We start from the raw sequence: 20,658 nt of genomic DNA on the forward strand, positions 1-20,658 counted from the left end.
GATGGATTCACAGGGATAAATGGAAGAAAGAGGCAAAAGAATGCAGTTCAGAATGATGTTGTCTGAGAGAGACTTAATTGTCCATTGTTGGCATTGAAGATGGAGGTGGCCACTAGCCAAGGAACAAGAGCAGACTCTAGAACCTGGAAAACCCGAGGGAACAGATTCTTTCCTAGAGCCTCCTGGAGGAGTGCAACCCTGCCAGCACCTTGAATTTAGCCCAATGAGACCCATTTCAGACTTTCAACCTCCAGTGCTGAAAGATGGCATTGTTTTAAGCCACCAACTTTGTGTTTGTCACAGCAGCAGTAGGAAATTAGTACAGACTGATTTTAGCACTATTGACAACGTGAGCATAATGATAGGAAACAAGCGATCTCCAGCAGCGATAAGCTGCAACACTGATTGACTAGAAGTTCTGAAAGACATGTAATTCTCAGAGGAGAAATGATTCCATTTCCAGCTTTTTAAGCCTCTGTTTTTGGAGCTAAGTTAGAAAGAAAATTTATCCTTTGCCTCTTTCAAAAAAAAAAAATAAAGTTTAGTACTTCTTGCCAAAGAGATTTGCTGAGATGCGGGCCCCAGTTTCACCGGCTGCTAGCCTGAAGCAGATCTTGGCAGCTAGACATAAATGTGTCTGATTTGGAGGTACCAACAACAGCTAGCACTCATGATCAGCATCCGAACATATGTAACATTAGGCCTGACCTTCATCAAGCTGAATGATGCTCTATCCTTGTTGACCTGCCAATCCCCGGAAGAAGCTGCTCTTTAGTGTGGAGTTTTCTGATCTCCTCACTAGGAGGACTCCCTCTCTTCTGTATGCATGGTCCTGCCTTGCTTATATCTTAGCTATTACATAGACACCTTAAATTCCTGTTATAGTGGAAAGAGCACTGAACTGAGGTTCCAGAGACCTGGCCATGAATCCTGGCTGTCAGATCCTGCCCAGTCACTTCAGAGAACTAGCATTTAGGGACGAATGCCTACCATGGCCCATACCCTGCATCCTAAACATCTTTTGTATAGACATTCACTAAGCCTTGTTCATCACGCAGCACACCAAGGTCAGTGCAAAGGGGGCTTCTCTAGTCACTGGGGCCTCACCTATTCTAGCCTGGCAGATGAGGGAAGTGATCCCAGTGATAATTGTGTGTGTGTGTGAGAGAGAGAGAGAGAGAGAGGAATTAAAGAAGGAAGGAAGGAAAAAAGGAAAGAAGGAAGGAAGGAAAGAAGAAAGAAAAAAAGAAGAAAAAATTAAGTGAATAAACAAACAAATAAGAAGGAGTTAGAAGTGTTCTCAGAAAAGGAAGTATTCTCAGAGTTGTACACAACTCTACACAACAAAACCTGGTCAAGATAATCATTCAGTGTCTCCTGAGATTTGGAATGGATTTAGGTCTAAATCAGTTGGGCTTGCTTTCCCAAAGTGCTGCCGTGGGACAGGAAAGGAGCCAATGCAGCTGAGAGCACAGGAGTCAATCTATAGGAATCTTGTGCCTAAGAACTGAACCGAGCTGACGAAGTGATAAATCTAAGGCAGCAGAGTCCTTCCCCAGGTGAAAGAGAAGGCAGCTTAGGGCCAAGAAACAGACACTGAGCGCGGGGCCCGAGGCCCAGCTATGGCCAGTGCAGTACCCACGGAGATGCAATTTGTCACACTTTTAAAACCACCTGCTTTCCAAGGTCATTTGAAGCTTACAACTGAGAAAGTGGGGCCAAAAGGATGTTCTGCATGTCTAGGTACAGAGACCCCCGAGACCAGTGGACGAGGGAGGTGGGACTAATTTAGGCAGGAATAACCCTTTGCTCATCCCTTTCCCATAGCCTCATTTACTTCTGTTTCAGATCCCACCTCCCTGGATGTCTCTGAGAATCTAGCAAACAGAAAACAGGCCACGTTCAGCTTCTGAATCTCTCATGGTGGCTGGCATAGAGGATTGCTCATCTTTCCTCACTCTCATTTCTCCCTCCCCCTTTTCTTCCTCTCTTCTCTCTCCCCTTTAACTTTCCCCCTTCCCCCCCCCTCCAATCCTGAGCCCCTTCCCTTACCTCATTTCTCTTTTCCTTGCTTCCAGGAAAGAACTTGATAGTAAGCATTTATACTTCAGTATGAAATTAAGGCCACAACACATCTTTATGGATACTATTTGCTTTTTAAATCTTACTTCTCTTTGTTTAATGGGGCTACAATGAGAACAAAACAAAAATAGTGGTGTTTACATATACCTCCCCAGGGGTATAAAAGCACTGGCTTTAAAGTGAAAATTCCTGTGGTTAAATCCCAACTCCCTGACTTCTAGCATGTTATTGTTAGGGAGGAAAATCTTTTTCTCTACCATCTTATGTTTAGTAACTGAAGGCCTTCAAATTATACTGACAAAGGACAGATTAACAGAAATAAGGCATTCAATTTTTATTAATATTTATGTGCATATACATTCAGAGAAAAGAAGCAAAACTCAAAAGAAGCAGCTAGATTCTGGGGCTTAGGTACCATTTTAGCAAAAGAAAGGGAGTTGGGGCTTTAAGGGATGATAAATTGTTGGGAAGTATATGAGGGGCATTAATAGAGGATAAGATTTCTATGCAGTTAGGTTTGTTTATGCAGACTGATCACGGTGATGACTTTCTGTCTCCCATGATAAGAGTTGCTCTCTGATTCTTGGCGCAGAAGAGTGAGAGGGCAGCTTCACAAAATAAAATGCATGTATGCCCTGCCTTTAGGTAGGTAACAGGAGGGCAGAGAACTTTTCTTGCTCTGCTGACTCTCAGTTACCTTCAGCTCAACATAATCCTTATGCCAAAGTGGCATATTTTTAAGTGGCATATTCTGATCCCTTTCATAATCTTGTGCAAGTTACTGTTAATGAAAAATCAATAAATGGTCTATAGCAAAGAATAAGAAAGAGTTTTATTCAAGCCAAGCTGAAGACGATCGCCCAGGAGACAGCCTCTCAGATAGCACTGAGAAACTGCTCCACTGAGGCGTGGTTTTCAGCATAGTGTTGTACAAAGAAGGTACATCAAGTATAGCAGGCAGGACATTCTTTCCAAATTCCGGGGAAGAAGTGTAGTTACGGATTAGCATATGCACAGCAGTTCAGCATGACCCTGGCATCTGGAAAGGGGATATGGACTATTAATGTTGAGGTCACCAGAAGAGAGGCAATGATCTGTATCTTCATTGTGAGCCTTCTTTATCAGAGGATAATGCATTCTTTTTTTAACAAGTGAAGCAAATATACAATGTATGCTTGATAGGCCATAAATCAGGCCCTCTAAGTTCACATAGTTCAAATAAAGTTCAAGCTGAATCATGTAAAACCAAAATGACTTTCTTTATACCTAGGTAAGTGAAAATTTGAAAAATTTCTCCATCATTTCCCCCTTTTGATAGCAAAATTTTAGATAGAAAGTATTAATGATCAAAATTTTGTCCTTTGATGCCAGTGGGTCCATCATGTCCATGGATATGAAGCCTCTTTTATCTCTGGATTTGCATAGTCATCTATGTTGGGGGTTAATTATATACAGTGAACAGGATTAAAGGTATGTGCTGACAGGGAAACATCTTATAGATGCTACATTTTATCAACTACGTCAGATTATCTCACAGACATCGTATGTGTGATTTTTAAGAATAATTTTAAAGGAATATTAATACATGTTACATGAATGATAATTATTTATGTAGAGTTATATATATGATCAAGATATGTGGTCATCATTAATTTTTTCTGAGGCTTGGTTACACAGTAGGTAATTATCCAAGAAACAACAATCCTATAAAACAGACAGGCTATAAATAATATAGTTAATAACATTAATAAAGTTATAAGTAGAGATTTAAGTCATGAGCTTCTAAAACCAAACTGGTTTTTTTAAAAGTTCACCAAGACTGGAAAGTGGTTCACCTAAGGCAGAAGTCTGATTTTTCATGTAGGTCATTAAATGTGTTATATTAGAGGAGGCATCTGGTAGAAAACAGCAGAAAAACACAGCACTCAGTTTGAATTACGGTACAGGTGACTTCTTGGGACACTGTAGGGATGTCAAGAGCCATGTGGTGTCATTATACTGCTTTTCTGATCATGGATATCTCAAGAATTTAGTAGGCCAATGGCCTGATTACCATTGTTCAAGGCTTGTTGAATGAATTTTATTAGGGCCTTGATGTGAGTGTTTATGTCTTCCAATCCTGTGAAAGGCACAAAAGTAGCTGCCAAATGGTCATGCCAATGGAATGTCAATTTTTTTCTTTTTTTTTGTCCACTGGGCATGCATTAAGGGTAAATATGCTGGAGTTACATCTAAATTGGTATGCATGTTCCCTTAAACGGAAGGAAATCCTAGGATACATCTTCCTATGCATCCTGGCAGAAGCCAGGGCCACAGATTGGCACCACAGAGTCACCGAGTTCCATTAGGTGAAACGTAGTATATTCCTGGTTGTGTAACCCAATCTGACCCAAACCAATCACTGTCTTTAAGGGAAGTGATATTGTTAGCATTTTTGTGAGGCACACAGCTTAATATTCTAGTGTCATTAGGCTGATTATCCTTAGTATGATTTAGTTGTTCCCAACATAGGGAAGCTCTTAAAATTAAACAGTGATAGCCTGGTGTTAGCCATATAAATCCATCCCAAAGCTGAGAGAGGATCCCTCCTAATAACTGGGAAGTTATGTTCTTTGACCAAACTTTAGCTCATTGTTCAGACTAAGCTTGGGTAACATTAAGAGAGAATTCATATTTATCGCCAAAGTCAGAACAATTATGACTGATTGACCACATGAGAAAATCCCATCTAGTAATAGCAATAGTAGCCTGAACAGAATTATAACTTCTTTCTTCTAAGGTAAGTTTTCTAAGGGCCATCCAATCAGAGACTTGGAGACGAAAAATCCACCAAGTAAGCTAGAAGTGCTGTACATCAGTAATTGAGTACAAACCTAACAACTCAGTTGGTTCTTAAAATCAGCGTAAGACTGTACCTATGATAGAAAAAACATTTAATTCATGGGCAAAATCCTCCCCAAATAAGAAACTATTATAATTAAGCATATGGGTCGGGTCTGGCATCTTAGGTTAGCTGTGTGCCTCTGCTGTTGTCTTCTTCTCATCCTGGTTTGTGGATACCTGTCTTGGTCAGTTGAATACATGTATCAGAAACCAATGCCAGAGTCCAATCAGGTGGAGGAACCTTTTTTAAATGAGACATGTGAATCCATGAATGGATGCCTTTCAGTTTGCCTGTGCATGGACTAATTAATAATACCCGATAAGGTCCTTTCTATTGTGGCTGCAAATAATCTTTTATCTGATGGGTTTTTTTTTTTCCAGTAAACAAAATCTCCAGGTTATAATCCACAGTCCTTAAGGCTTCTGTCTCCTGAGAACTCACTAAAACTAGAGTTAGCTACCAATTTTTTTTATTTCTTTTAAGTGCCTTAATGAGACCCTGAAAATAATGTAGTATGTCTCCCTTGAAACAGGTATGGGTGAAGATTTCCAAAATATTGTTTTCTCATAAAACCATTTTTTTCAGATGCCAAATGAGTTAAAGGATGTATGTGTTGGAGTAACAGCAATTGTTCTCCAACAGACACCATAAGCTTTTTATCAAGTCCAAATTATATTTGTGTGATGAGGCAAAAAATTCCCCCTTTTTGTTGCCACATATTTTTCTCTTCTTTAATGGCAATTTCTTGAGCCTGTAGAAGGAAATCTTTTACTGGGTTAGCAAGGTTAACAGAGACATTCTCTAGGCTGGACAGGATGAGTATTTAAAGCTGCCTGTTAGGCTGCAGCATCACCAAACTAATTTCCTTTAGCTTCCAGAGTGTCAGATTTGGAATGCCCTGGTGTTTTAGTAATTGCTAACTGTTTCAGCAGTGATAACAATTAACAACCTTGGCAATCTGTTTTCCATTTTTAGGTTTTCTTGAAGAGGTTAAAAATCTCATTGTTTCCATAGCATTCCAAAGTCATGTACCACTCCAAAAGGATAATGATTGCCAGTATAAACATTCACTATCTGGTCTTCAGCTAGTTTACAAGCTTGGGTTAAGATAAGATAATTAATTCAGCTTGTTGTGCTGACTTTGTTTCTGGTAAATAAAAGCCTTTGATTATATTCACTGTGGACATTATCACATTTCCAGCTCGGTAATGTCCCTGGTCATCCTTTAAGTAGGACCCATCTATAAATAAAACTAGTTCAGCATTATCAATAGGAACTTCTTGTAAATTATTCCTAGAAGAAAGAAAATAAACTGTTAATAAAAATACAGTCCTGGTTGTTTTCTTCCTGTGGTACTGGAAGCAAACTGAGTAAAGGGCATAAGCAGTTAAAGGAGACCGCATTACTATTTCTTCAGTAGCTTTACATGAGAGCCACTGCTGAAACAGTCCTCATACATGGTGGAAATCTTTTGCTACCTAGTCTAATTTAGTTTTGGAACATAAAAGCAAGTCATCTATAAGCATTTTATAGAGTAAGACAATGACTATAAATTACAAAATCTTAAAATGCATGGTTAAAGACCTGCCTACAATGCAGTTATTTAGGAAATCTGGCTATTTCTGTGACATACACCATTTTAATATAATAACTAGAATTATGACTGATAACATACCAAGACATTTCAAATTTTAGGAACTTTATATAATTTATAGAACATTTATATTAATAACATTCATCCATATAGTATAACCTAAGAAGATGCATCACCACTCATTTGACAATGTTTCCCATATAATGTAACCTTCCAAATAAGCCTAATTAGTTTAATATCTCTCTTTGAGTTGTGTAGCGGCCCTCTGAAGCATCCCAAAGTTAGCTAGAGGTCAAAAGAACTTCATTTAGAATGTGATTTGCAGAATTTTGTCAAAGATATCAAAGCAATGAGGTCTGGATATCAGAAGAATTCACCAAAGCACAAGGAGAAATCTGAGAAGCCAGGAGCCTGTGTTGGTACCACGTGCTAGTCCAAAGTAGATTCCAGGTGACCTCAGGTGGATTTCTCTGACATCCTGTCTACTCTGCCAAGCAGTGTTGATGGAAACTCAATAACCAGTTTATAGCTAAGATTAAGAAAGTTTTATTCAAGCCAAGCTGAAGACTGTAGCACAGGAGACAGCCTCAGCACTCTGAGAAATTGCTCCATTGAAGCATGGTTTTTAGCAGTCTTACACCTGGCTAGAACAAAGAACACACATCAAGCATGGAAGGGGTTATTCTTCCAAAAATTCAACGGAGAGGTTCAGTTACAGATTAGCAATACATAATGGGGCAGAATGATCCTGGTGTCTGGGAAGGGGACAAGAAGCATTAATATTGGCATCGCAGGAAGAGAAGCAATGATCTGTATCTTCAACGTGAGCATTCTTTACCTTGGGGTTTGACTATCTTTCCTTTAATGAGTAAAGCAGATGTACAGTGTATGTCTGATAGGCCATAAATCAGGCCCTGCAAACTCACATGGCTCACATAAAGTTCAGGCTGAACCACATAAAACCAAAATGGCTTCTCCTGTACTCAGTATGTGAAAATTTGAAAATTTTCTCCACCGTTACTTAAGCTTTTGCATTTCGATGTCCTGTTTAAAATGGTGTTAACCATATTACCTATCCTATCAGGATATTGTGATGATTTGATGACATAGTTTATGTAATACACATATAACAAGGATTCAAAATTATTTTGGTCCTAATTATAAGATGATAAAGAAAGGGTCATCATTATATCATCCTTGATAATCACTGCCCTAAAGCCAGCTCATGGTAGTGGTATGTGGCAGACACCTTCTAGAGAGAGAGCACATGGAAAGGATTGTGACATCAAAGATGAAGTTGTATGTCCTATTAAACTGGGGAACCCAGGAACCCACTCAGTGTAAGTCAGAAAGGCCAGGAAAAGGAAATTAGAGCAGGCAATAAAAATCGTAAATCACAAGGAAAGATTGTATTCTTATGAAAATTTTCTAGTTGCATTTCCAAATAATCTGTCAATTTGCTTATATGAAGATTATATACTCCACGTGCTTTGATCATAAGACACGTGAGACCTCTCATCAAGACATTGGTGCAATGTTGCTGGAAGTTTCTTAAAGTGGAAGGTACTCCCTTACCACTATCTTATGGATTCAATGGGGCACTCAACCCAGAAGGCTGGATGTTTAATTGTTTAATGGACAACTGTATACATATTTTAAAGAAATGCATGCCAGGTGCACTTACTAACCTTTCAGAATGAGCCCCACGGCTAAGTGAAATAGCTTGAATCCTGACATGTTTGAGAGGAAAGTTTGTCTGGAGAACATACAGGGATATTTCCAAGTAATTGAGGAGCCCAAGATGGAGGTATGTGGTACACTTTGGTTGGAGATGAAGGTTGGGGGTAGAAAAGAGGGCACCAGAGGTGAGTAGCTTTCATCATTTTGGTGAGAAAGAGTTAAGTCAGTTAATATACATATAAAAATTTTAGAGTAGTGCCTGACATAAGTTCTCCGTAAATGCTACCGGCTATTATTGTGGAGTAAATCAGATATAAATTCTGATTGTGCCCCTTGTTGAATGGGACTTTGTGGAAATAATGTAATCTCAAAAGCCCTTGGTTTTTATTTTTCTTTAAACAAGGAATAGCAGCATCCAAGTCTGGTTTGCGGTAAGTTTAAATGAATTTGTACATGTAAAGCACATAGCATGGTGCCTGGCTTAGAGTGAGCAGGAGTGAAGGGGTAGCTTATACCTTTGATATTTCTTTCCTTTTGCTGGACACCCCTTAACATGTAAAGAAGGGGGTGAGCCTGGGAATGAGGAGAAAATCAGAGCATATTTTAATTTAACAAACTGGGTTGGGGCTAGCGAATGACTGCAAAAAATGATAGAGCCTAAACAGAAAGTTTTTTTAAAAAAAATAATATTCAGCCAATTATTCTTTCCCAAAACGCCCCTAGGAAAACACTCTTGTCCAGGTGTTCCCCATTCCCCTAGACTTCTCAGATGAAGTATGAATTTCTTTGATGGTGTTATTACCTTACAAAATCCTACTCTGGGGTCTGCACATGAGAGAGCCCATGTTGTTCTTTGAGAGCTGGAAGATCTTATAGCAGGAGCCACCAGGAGGAGCTCAGAAAACCAAGTGGTAAAGGTAGCTAATGTAGACAGGAAAGGGCTCGTCTCAGGACTCTTCAGCTGGTGGATCCTACACTGAGAATCCCATTGTTCTGCCTGGAATCAATAAAATCATATCCTTGGGTCTTTATGTGATTTTCAAGGATGGTCGGGATTTCTTTCCTGGAAAATGGGATGTGGCAATTTTAAAATACTTTGCCTTAACTCTATAAATCAGAAGTTCAGTTTACAAATATTTGCTGAAATCTGCTGAGAAGCATAAAGGGAGAAGAATAAATCTGGGAGTCAGACAAAGGGATGTTTGAAATCTGGATCTATTTATTACTTTCTCACTGCATGACCTTGGCCAGGTCACTTAACCTCTCTGTACCATAGTTGTTTTCAATAATATGGTATTGTGTAGGATTAAAAAAAGACAGTCACAGTAGACCTGACCTAATTCATTTCTGTAACTTTTTTTTTTTAACTTTTGACTTCCTATAGTTATATGTTGATGGGGATTTCAGAGAATGGTTACTTGAAACATTTATTTCCCCATGAACTACTGAGAACTGCTTCCTCATCGTTGGCTAGGTAACACAGCTGAAAACAACATGTTTAGATGGATAGATGCATGGGCAGATTGATAGAAAGATGTTTCCCATAAACATATTATCCAAAATGAAAAGCACCATTTTAAGAGCCAACTTGATGACCTAAGTATATTCCTGGTGTCCAGAGGAGAAAAATAGCCCTGTGGGCTTGGGTATTAAGGAAATCTTCATGGGGAGAAGACTGGAATGAGATCTGGGAGCAGGGAGGAGTAGCAGGACTAGAGAAGAGCAAAGTCACATCATCCTTCTAGACTCAGCAGAGCCTCTGTCATGATCCCAAAACTACCCTGTGCCGAGCAGGGCAACACCCGGGACTGGGCTCGGCCCTCCACAATCTCAGTTACCTCTCACATCTACCGTGAGAAGAAGGCAGCTGCATTCTCATCTTGAGTTTAGAAAAATGAGAATCAGAGATGGAGTGGTTTCCCTAGCTCACAAAACAAGCAATTGACAGAACCAGGACTTACCCCAAGTCTACCTGCCCTGAAACCTGTGTATGACATAGTAGTCCTACTGACAATGCCAGCTACCATTACTGATGGTCACCTCTATGAGGTCTCCTTCCCGTTGCCACCACCCACCTTTCCCCAGGTGGAGCTGACTTTCCCTTCTTGTGCTTCCACTGTACCCTCAAAGACATCTACTCAAGTGCTGGTGCATTTATTGGTCACATTCGAATTCATGCCTGCCTCCTTTATTAACCTATAACTCCCTAAAGGATAGGTTTGAACACTATTTCCCATTTTATCATAATAAATGTTAGAGGATAACTGAATGAAAGAATGAATTTTCAATGCCTACCAAGCACTGTGGCAGCAGCTTTGACAAATTGACCTCTTTGTGCTTCAGTTTCCTCTCTTGTAAAATGAAGATGACCATAATTCCTATCACACAGAGCTGTGGGAGTAAGTTAATTGTTGATAAATCACTCTAACATTGATGAGCACTTGGTAAGTGCTCAGAAAATGTTAACTATTGTGACAACCACTCTTAGTTCCCAGAATTCCCTTCAGATGGAGACCTTTAATTAAAGCATTGAAGCATAATCACAATTTCACAAAGGAAGAACTGTTTTCAGAACGGTTAACTGTCTCTCAAAAAAGAAAAACAAAGAAAAATAGCACAGCAAGGAAGTAGCAGAACCAGGAAGTACCCAGTGGGGTCTCAGACATTACTCGTAAGCCCTTATGTTTTTTAGTGAATTCCAGAGACTAAAAATCCCTTTGCATACAGGGTCCTAGTTGATGGTTTTCAGTGCCACTCTTGGGTTGGGCTTCAGCACAGCAGAGACAACTGGCAGAGTAATTAAGCCAGCGTGATCCTGGCATAGCCCAGAATCCGTGACCGTTCCAGCAAGGCGGCCCAGGCTGCTCCATTTGGTTCTGAACTGAACGCCCCCTGCGATCTTTCAGAACAGCGCCATCCATGCTTTCCTGATAAGAACCTTCTAGTTTAAGAATAAAAACTCCAGAACCTCTGAATCAGACTGTCCACAAAAGAGTGTTTTTAACAGGCACCCCGGGTGATTTTTATCATCAGGGAAGTTTGTGAAACTTTGTTTTGAGACAGGCTGAAGCAAGAATTTAAGGGTATTAGTACCGCTCACCCTGCAGGGGGCAGTTACTGAACAGCAATGTTCTTACAAGGACTGGCTCTGCCCCACCCTCCTTCCATGTTTGTAAATATAAGGACTAAATCAATCTCCCTAATAATGCTCTCAATCATGTACCAGTGGGGACCAGAACAGCCCCAGTGGAGCGGCAGGTGGGCGATGGCTTGGATGCTCCCGCTTGAAAAAGCCATTGCATCACGGATATTTTGCTTCTGCACTTTTCTCCCTAGAAAAGCTGCCTATGGGCTTCCACAGAGGCGTTTTTAAAGGCGCGATAGGCACCAGCCACCAAAATTGATTTTTCCCTAGCATCCCGAGAGCGAGCAGGTTGAGCTGTTTCGCGGAGCAGGCTCTGGGAGGAGAGAGCGGCTGCTGTGGCAAAAAGGGGACATTCGCGAGCTTCCCAGGCTTTAAACTAGCCCGCAGACCGCACTGCCGAGCCCGGGGTTGCGTTGTCAGCGCGCCGAGCGCCGCTGTGCTCTCCAGGGCAAGTTTCCTGGGAGTGTCCCTTCTCTCCACGGACACAGCAAAGTCTCCAGTTCTCCAACAGATGTTTCCCCCGCAGCTCTAAGTCCGAGTACTCGCTGGCTGCAGCGCAGAGTGCCGAGGTCGGCGCGCTGCGGTTGAGGGACCCCCACCGGGCAAATGGCAGCATCAGTATGAGAGCCTGGACTTCAGCCCGGGTCGGTCCTCGCCCCGGGGAGCCACTGCTTTGCCCGGTACATCTTCGAGGAGCTGCTCACTTTTCCCCCTCGCGAGTCTTTGTTCCAAGCCAGATATTGCTCGGATTCTAATTAACTCCCTCCACTCCGAAGGGGTTCGGAGGCTGGGATGCGCTACCAGCCTGAAGGATGTTGACTCTCGAGTGGGAGTCGGAAGGACTGCAGACAGTGGGTATTGTTGTGATTATATGTGCGTCTCTGAAGCTGCTTCATTTGCTGGGACTGATTGATTTTTCGGAAGGTAAAGTGGTCGCTCCCATCTGTGCCGTTGGTCAGGTCTGGTTCAGAACCGGATACAGACGCTGTAGAAGTTGAGGAGGCTTAACACGCAAAGTAAAAGTTTTAAAATATGCATGCTTGACGTGGAGCCGTCTAGCACGGGGCAGTTCATTGCTGTTTACTCAGATATTTGACATTGGGAAGGAAGGGATATTGTGCTTTTCTCTTTCTATTTGAAGCCTGTTTGAGGTGATATGGGTTAAACACATTTTCAAGGCGGGAAGTTAGGTTTCTATGCCATGGAGGGATATTACAGAGTGCTGTTTTGCTTGTCAAGTTTCATGTTGGCTACCACGCCTTAGTGCCATTAGTAATTCCATCCTCTGGAGGGGGACCCTGACTTGTAAGGGGAATATGTGCCTGCCTCATTAGTTAGGAGGTGCGGGGGTGGAGCTGGGTTATTGATTATGACATATAATGGATAAACTTTTGATTTAAAATTGAGTTGATGAATGCTTAGCAAAAATGTGCTTTGAACACTTAATTTGCAAAAGTGTTTAATTTACATTTCCCAATGAGCCACTCTGTTCATTTATCTTGAGTGGAAACCCATATAAGCATAAGACAGCATTACTGTTACCAGTATTTTATCTGTCTAATATAAATTTTACTACCCAAATCAATTCTATTATTCAAAGATTAGAGAGTTTTAAAAAATTGATTAAATTTCCTTTAATAGCTTGATATATATGTGTATACACACATAATGAAATATTTTTTCTACTGAAATAGCATGCTTTGAATTATTTAAACCCTAATTATTTGATCAATTCTATATCCAAGCTCTCCTTTCTTCTCAAGTGAAAGAATGGATTTCCTGAGACACTTGCTAGTATTCATTCTGGATAAGGATATGATCTCTTACTGCCAAGTTCTTTATGAATATTTACTTCTCACTTTGTGTGTAATGTAGAAAGATGATGAAAATATTTAAGCCTGCCTACCCGTGCTTCTAATCTTTCTAACAGAGTTAAGGGGCTAGGACCTGATAGCTATGACATGACCCCAAACTACATCCAATATACAGGTTGTTTCTGTTAATACGTTAATAATGGTCAGTGTATCTTACTTCCAGTAAGTTCTGGTTTCTAAAAGTGAGTTCATTATGTTCTACTGTTTAGACCAGTATGAGAACATAAGAAGTCCTCATCCAATCTTTGTATCTTTTTTAAAAGTATCCTCAATCTGTGACAAGTTCTGCTGAGGCACACGTAAGAATAATATTGTAATAGGATTAAGTAAAATCTCAGAAGATAGTTTCTTCTTTTTCTCATATCACACAGTAATTTTATTTAACTGTGGGAGTAATTTCATTTAACCCTACATTTTTCCTGGAAGGAAAACAATATATAAACAAATTTCTTCAACTTCTACACAATTTTACATTGTTTTGAAATTTCTGCCTTCATGCACCATTGGTGTCTTAACAAAACACAGATAAGATCATTTTGGTTTCTCTTGAATAGTTTGCCTGTTTCATTTTTTCTCCAAATTAGTTTTTATTCTCTGGACTTGGTTGAACCATAGCCCCCCACTTTAGTGCACTATCTTCAAGATGGCTTGATTTCAAAGCTAGCTGAAGCAGTCTCTAAAGAATAACCACCATGGGGATATTTGAGAAAGTCAACCTTCATGGCCCTAGGAGAGCACATGATTCTTTTATTGCCAGTGTTGGTAATGTTTAAAGTCAAATGTCCCAAGTTTGCCAAAGACCTCTGCAAATGACTCAGCTTTTATTCTCTAAGTTCTATCTTATGTCAGTTAAAGTTGAAGATTTTCAGACACCTTCAAATTTGAGTTCCAACAATACAAAAAGTAGAATTGTAAACCTAATTGCCCCAACTCAAATCACAGAATTTTCAGCTAGTCTGAAATGTCTTTCTTGGGACAGGTATCCATGTTCATATCCAGATAATCTCCATGACCATATATGAACCTCTGTCTCCATACACACACATATACAGGTGGTGTGCCTTGTGCCTGTACGTTTAGAGAAGTTATGTAAAATGTCCAATGAGCTTGTCTTGGAGTAGATGAAGATGAGTCCAGAGGTAAGAAATTGGAAGCAGAGTTACCAAGTTTGATTCAGTGTGTAAGCCTTGGTTGTGCTAAAATACAAAGATACAGGTTACCACCATGCATGTGGTATAAATACTTGACAAGTAGAAAAATGGGGAAAAACACATTTTTGTTCTGAAGTATATGTTTAAAAAAGCTGATCTAGTCCAACTGTCTCATTTTACATAGGAGACAACTGCAACCCAGAGATGGTAACTGACTTATCAGAACAGCACTAACTGGGAGCAGAGACAGCACCAAATGCAAAGACTGTGAATCCCATAAGTGCTTTTCCTATCGCAACACACTTTTCATTTATTTCTCGTCCCTAATATTGGGAAAGAGAGTTAATGAAAACATAGATGGGGAACTTCCTGAATTCCTGAACTGTCTACTAACATCCTATGAGATAGCTGAGGGAAATACATTCATAGGAAATAAGATTACACAGTATCCTACACAGCTTCTGGAAGGCTTTGATCCCAACCCAAGTGTAGGACCCAAGCATGGCATGTGAGCAAGCTAAGCCAGACTACCAGCTTTATCACACGTGAGACTCAGGGTTAGAACAAAAGCAAAACAAGTGGTCTCCTGAGCCCCTTTCCTTCTCAGATTTGCACCAAGTTTTGACCATCTGTAACATATTCAATGTCCATGAATAGCTAGTCTGAGTAGAATCCAACAATGGGACCCGATAAAATCATGGGAATTCTAGCCTCGGCCTCCTATCTATGTTTTCTCAGACTGTGACAGTGTCCAAGCAGAAACAGAACTTAGACTTTTTGATCACCAGCCAAGTGGAAGTATAAGAAAAAAATCATTTACAGAGCAAGCCATAAAATATCAGATCACAAGTCCTTCATCCTTTGTACCTGCAAATGATAAAAAGGCCAAAAAGGGCTATTCCAATGTAGATTGCAAAACATTTCCCTGAAATGGCACCACTTAGAAAATATGGCCGAGAGAAAGGCCAGAGAATTAGCCTTTCTTTTTGGTAAAGAAGTAAAGATGAGGCCCAGAGCAGAATTGTGAGCTTCTTTTAGGCAACACTGAACTTTTATACTGTCTTCAGAGGGCAGTGATTCTTCACTGGTGCCACTGTAGAGCACTTTCTTTAATATGACTCTCTGCATTGATTAACTTAGAAAGTAGTCTGAGTCTGTTTGAATGAGCGTGTCTGTATTAGGGTCAGGGCAAAGCAGTGTTACCTTATTATTACCGTCTACAAGGGCCATTGAGAATTAGCCACAGATAGAAAAGGGTAAAGAGAAACATTTCTGCTCTCACTTAGATTAGATTCTGATTTTGATAAAGCCTTATTTTAAAAAATAATTCTCTTTTAGTTGAAATTCAAGGTTCGGGAAGCAAAAGCAATTTGTAAAGAGGATTAAAATGACTAATGGGATTTTAATATAATGATTTGAGGTTTTACAAATACCCACTCATTAATAAAGGGAATGAGGAAGAACACGCACAAGATTAATCTCATCATTTCACAGTTTTGCATGTAATCTGTGTCTTACTGGATTCAAAATGTGTGCGGGGTCCTCTGTTAGGCATTGACCGGGATGGTGGGAAGGGACAAGATGAACATTAAAGGAATGTACCCTCAGGAAGCTTACATTCTAGAAATGGAAACTAATTACCAAGTGAGACAGATTAACCACTGAGCATAAGCCCAGAAATGGCCTGTAGAGGCACAGATGGTGTGGAACATTCTGGAAAGGGCTCGAGGGAAGGCTTCATGGAGAAAAAAAAAACAAACAGTTGTACAGGACTTAACGGTGTAAGGAGTTCCCAGATGGCAGAATGGGGAAATAATATTCTAGGCTGAGCAAAGAGCTTGAATTGTGACTCTGAGCCCTGACAGAGGGTACTTTTCATGGAGAAGTGCAGCGGCTTGTAGCACATGGGCATCAGAATGTTGAAATGAATGTGGCTGAAGGGGCCCCTGGGGTGCAATGCTGAGAGGAGGTACTTGTTCCATCACCCATGAAGAGCCATTGACACGAAGTCTTCAACTTTGGGGGAGCAATGAACAGTATGGCAGCCCAGTGTTTTGGGTGGGCCAGTCTTGGAGTAAGGTGAAGATGAGTCCAGAGGTAAGAGAGTGGAAGCAGAGGTACCAGTTATACTTCTGGAACAATTCAGCTGAGAGACAAGGGCAAAAATCCACAGATGGCCCTTCTTGACAAAATCTTTACTGTAAGCTGTCAATTTCCAGTTTTTCCAGAAACTCATGTTTAGTATATTATCCTTGACCTGCACCTGTTCTGAAGTGGCATTTTTTTTTTCAATTTCAGGGCAATGTTGTTTGGCTTTAAATAGAGTTCTTATGAGAAAAGAAAGATATCTGGGGCACACAGAGGTTGTAGCTACAGATATAGTAGCTTTGTTTATGGTGGGGACTTTAAAATTCTGAAAATATATCTGACATCTTGCAAGGTGTTCAATTATTTCGAACTTTTTAATTTTGGAAAAGTTTACGCACAAAAAGTACAGGGAATAGTATAATGAGCTTTTACGTACCCATCATCCAGCTGCAATGATTACCAATACTTTGTTATTTGTTAAACCCACGTGGAAGAGACAGAAGTGATCAGAGATGACTCCCCAGAGGAGGTGGCTTCTAAGATGGGATTTTATGGATGAAGAGAAGTTTATCAATTTCATATGTCAGAAAGATGCTTGCACAAGTTCTATATGCAGGGCTCTAGGTGAGGTAATATCGACATAGGGACTTGGTATAAAATGTGGAAGTCCTGGAGCAACAAATAAAATGTGAAGGGGAAGTAATATAGTTCTGTTCCCTCTCCTTGATTATATAATGAACCTTGCCAGCTAGCGCAGTGCTTGGTATGTAGAACACACTAAAAGAATTACGGCCTGAGTGTAATTTACTCCTGTGGAGTAGTCGTGCCAGTGCACGCTGGTGCTGCAGAACTGAGAACCTCTAGTGCCTCTTTCAAGTTCCCAAAGTAGCCTGGAAACTGTTGATTAGTTGATTATGATTTGTTTTTACTCTTTCTTTTTTTTTTTTTTTTTTTTCTGCTAGTAAGATTTCACATCAAAATTCCCCTGCAAAGCAGAGATACCCACACACCAAAGGCATCTGAGACAGCTGTTCGTTAGAACCTTTTGGCCTTGGGCCATAATTTCAAATGAGACCTCCAGCAGTGAGCTGAAAAAGCCCAGCTTAGATGGACTTTAATTTGGCTGGGAAAGTAGACCTTTCAACTCCACAACTAGAAAAAAAAAAACTTAGATGTCTAAGTGAAACTGAACAAATATGCACTAAGTACCTACTGTGTGAAGGGGAATAGAGGACATGGGGTATTTTACCGTCCTTAGGGCATTTGCAAATTAGGTAAAGACCAAACAGCTCATGAATAACTAATCCAAGATTGAAAAGTGTCTGGTGAGAGGGATCAAGGCCTTTAGAAAACACAAAGAGAAGAGCCATCCCATCCAGTTGGAAGATTTCGGGGAAGGCTGCACGAAGGTGGTGGCATTTGAAGTCTGATGAGTTGAGGGATCAAAAGACTTTGATAAGTAAAGACTAGAAGCTAAAAGAAGGAATTTTTAAGAAAAGCAGTTTCCTAAAGTCATTATTTGTGATCACATTTGTTCTAAAAAATTCCATTAAATTAAGACATCATTAGTCCGTTTAAGTGTCTGTAATTAACTTGATAACGTACTTGGAACTGACTAGTTTGGGGACTATTATTTTTCAGTTTTGCTTACTTTGGGAACCCACTTCCTACCACAGCCTGGAGCAGAAAGCTGGAATCTTAGTGAGGAAGAATGAGGGTGGAGGGGTTGTACATGTCAATGATATCCAGCCAAAGATCATAAGGAACACACCTGTGGTCAAACAATTTGGCTTCTTTCCTTTTTGCAGAAAGGGAGGACACACACGATGGAGAACTGTGGGGCGTTTGGTAATGGAGTGTTAGAAAGGACTTACGGGATTTAGGAAGCTGTGCTTTGTTCTGGGTTGAGTGAAGTCAAGAAGCCAGGGTAATTGGCTTAATAAATCTGATACAGACTTAAAAGACTGGACAGAGGCTAAAGCAGTAATTGGCAAAGAACAAGCTACATTAATGAGAATGGCGGATATTTGGTTGTTTTTGTGGTTTAAACAAAGTTCATGTTTTGCCTTCTCTTAATGTGATTATGGTGTAATCTTGCTGTTATCTTGCTCAGTTGTAGGTATGGAGTGGTCTTGTCTGGTGTTGACATTCTGTGCCATTGTTTATATTCAACAAGAGAATGCTGAAGCCTCTCTGACAGAGTAGGGCAGCTCCCTCAGAGTCTCTGGGCTGCTCTCCCTCCTCACAGGACAAGGAGGAGGGCAGAGTCAAGTGAGGGGCAAGTTATCTCTGAGGTTAAGTCCTGACTCAGTAACTTTGAGCAAATCACTTAACCTTCCTGATCTTGAGTTTCTTTTCCTGTAAAGTCAGGCTAACCAATCCCACCTTTCAAGATTATTGTAGGGAATAATGTAAGTGAGAGAGCTAGCTCAGGACTTGGAATACAAACAGAAGCCAATCAGTGCGTTTCTTGTAATTATGATGGGCTAAGATAACACGTTCAAAGTTCTTGTGTTATGTCAGTGGTTCTCAAGCTTTCTGTGTATCAGAATCACCTGGATGCATGTTAAAACACAGGTTGCTAGTTCCTGCTCTAAGCATTTCAGATTCAACAGATCTAGGTTAGGGTCTGAGAATTTGCATTTCAAGTGATTTCTCACCGTGGCTTGGTGCTGCTGGTCCGGAGCACGTTTCAAGAACCACTGACTTACACCACAAGTCTGAAAGGCCACACTCACGATGTTCGTGGATGTTTGGCACCTGTTGAGCTTTATTCTAGAACCATTGCCAGTCAGCTTGTTCTATCGTATTTTAGCCTTTGTGGGTCATGCAGTCTAACTCCTCAACTTTGTTGTTGTGACACAAGGCATGTGAAAACGAACGGATGTGACTGTGTTTCAATAAATATTTATAGAGACTCAAACCTGAATTTCATAGTTTTCTTCTTTCACAAAATATTATCTTTTTTAATCTTGAATCTTTTAATCTTGAAAAAATATCATTTTTTCAAACCATTGTATATGTCATACAGCACAGCTGAAAGGTCATACAAAAACAGGTAGCAGAGTGGATTTGACCTTTTGCTGAAATTTACCAACCCCCCGGACTAGAGTTGGCAACAAAGAACCAGTTGAGAAGGGGTCTCAGGCCGGTGAGATGCTGCCTCTGGGAAACTCGTGCAGGTTTGTTGAGCCCTTAGTCTCACTGAGTGGATGGGGGGGTCTAGTCCTTCTTTGGGGTTGATGGAATTATCTGCCAAATTAGCAAGTGAGCTGAATTAGGATGTAGGTGTCTGTGCAATAAAATGTCTTCCCTTCCCCTAATTTCACAATTTCTAGGCCAATTTAGAGGGTTGCTATGTAGCGTAAGCCATTCATGTGATTGTGTTATGCAGTGAGTCTATACTGGAGCTAGACAGTTAGGGTCTCCCTTTCTTATTGATTTTTGTCTGGGTTTCATTGTCGCTTGCCTTTTTCATTGAGTTTATAAACTCTTGTGGGCTTATTAAAGACACATTTCAAATCTTCAAAGTAAACTGGTCTTTAGAGTATTGTGTTACATTGAGTCTTTTGGGTCAAGGACAAATACATTGGATCAATGAACTTTTTTTAAAAAAGGTAAAATCACCTTAAGTCTAAATTCTCTTGAAAATGAAGAATATGTAAATAGTGGGTAAGTTCATATTCTTTGAAATGAGGCAGACCTGAAGTCAGTTCTTAGCTCTGTTTTTGATGGTCTACATTGTCTTGGAAAAAGTTTATAACTACCTTGAATGTCAGTTCTCTCAAAAATGGGGAGAATAACAATAATCCTACCTCATAGGATTATTGTGAGACATAAATTCAATGATATTTGTTAAAATCATGCTTAGCACAGTGCCTGGAACCCCAAGCTTACCAAGTATTTTATATTACTTATAGCATTAGTATCATTGCTGTCTTTGTTTTTCACTTCCATCATACGTCTTACTAAATATGGCCATTCATTCAATTATCCATGAAATAACGATTTTTAAAAGTGATCTGTGTACCAGGCGCTGTGCTTAGGGACTTAAAGGCACAGTTTTGGCTAAGAGGGATTTACATGCAGACAAATTGGTTTAGTAAATTTCCCTGGTTTCAAATCTGTGCAGGGAGTATTGGGACATAAGAAACTGACTA

At 40.2% G+C, this 20,658-nt stretch overlaps 1 protein-coding gene across 3 annotated transcripts in view; it reads left to right on the forward strand.

The window, feature by feature from the left end:
- Positions 1–20,658, forward strand: part of KCNIP4 (potassium voltage-gated channel interacting protein 4) — an 814,425-nt gene that overhangs the window by 594,027 nt on the left and 199,740 nt on the right. Inside the window, exon 1 of one of the 3 annotated variants that reach the window (XM_031436695.2) lies at positions 11,459–12,309. The exons of the other annotated variants lie outside the window; for them this stretch is intronic. Within the exon in view, the coding sequence (XP_031292555.1) occupies positions 12,198–12,309 (112 nt within the window). The 5' untranslated portion in view covers positions 11,459–12,197. Of the gene's footprint in view, positions 1–11,458; positions 12,310–20,658 lie in introns of those variants that run through there. 3 annotated transcript variants of the gene reach the window in all.

Source organism: Camelus dromedarius, chromosome 1 (assembly GCF_036321535.1).
Source record: "Camelus dromedarius isolate mCamDro1 chromosome 1, mCamDro1.pat, whole genome shotgun sequence".
NCBI lineage: Eukaryota > Metazoa > Chordata > Mammalia > Artiodactyla > Camelidae > Camelus > Camelus dromedarius.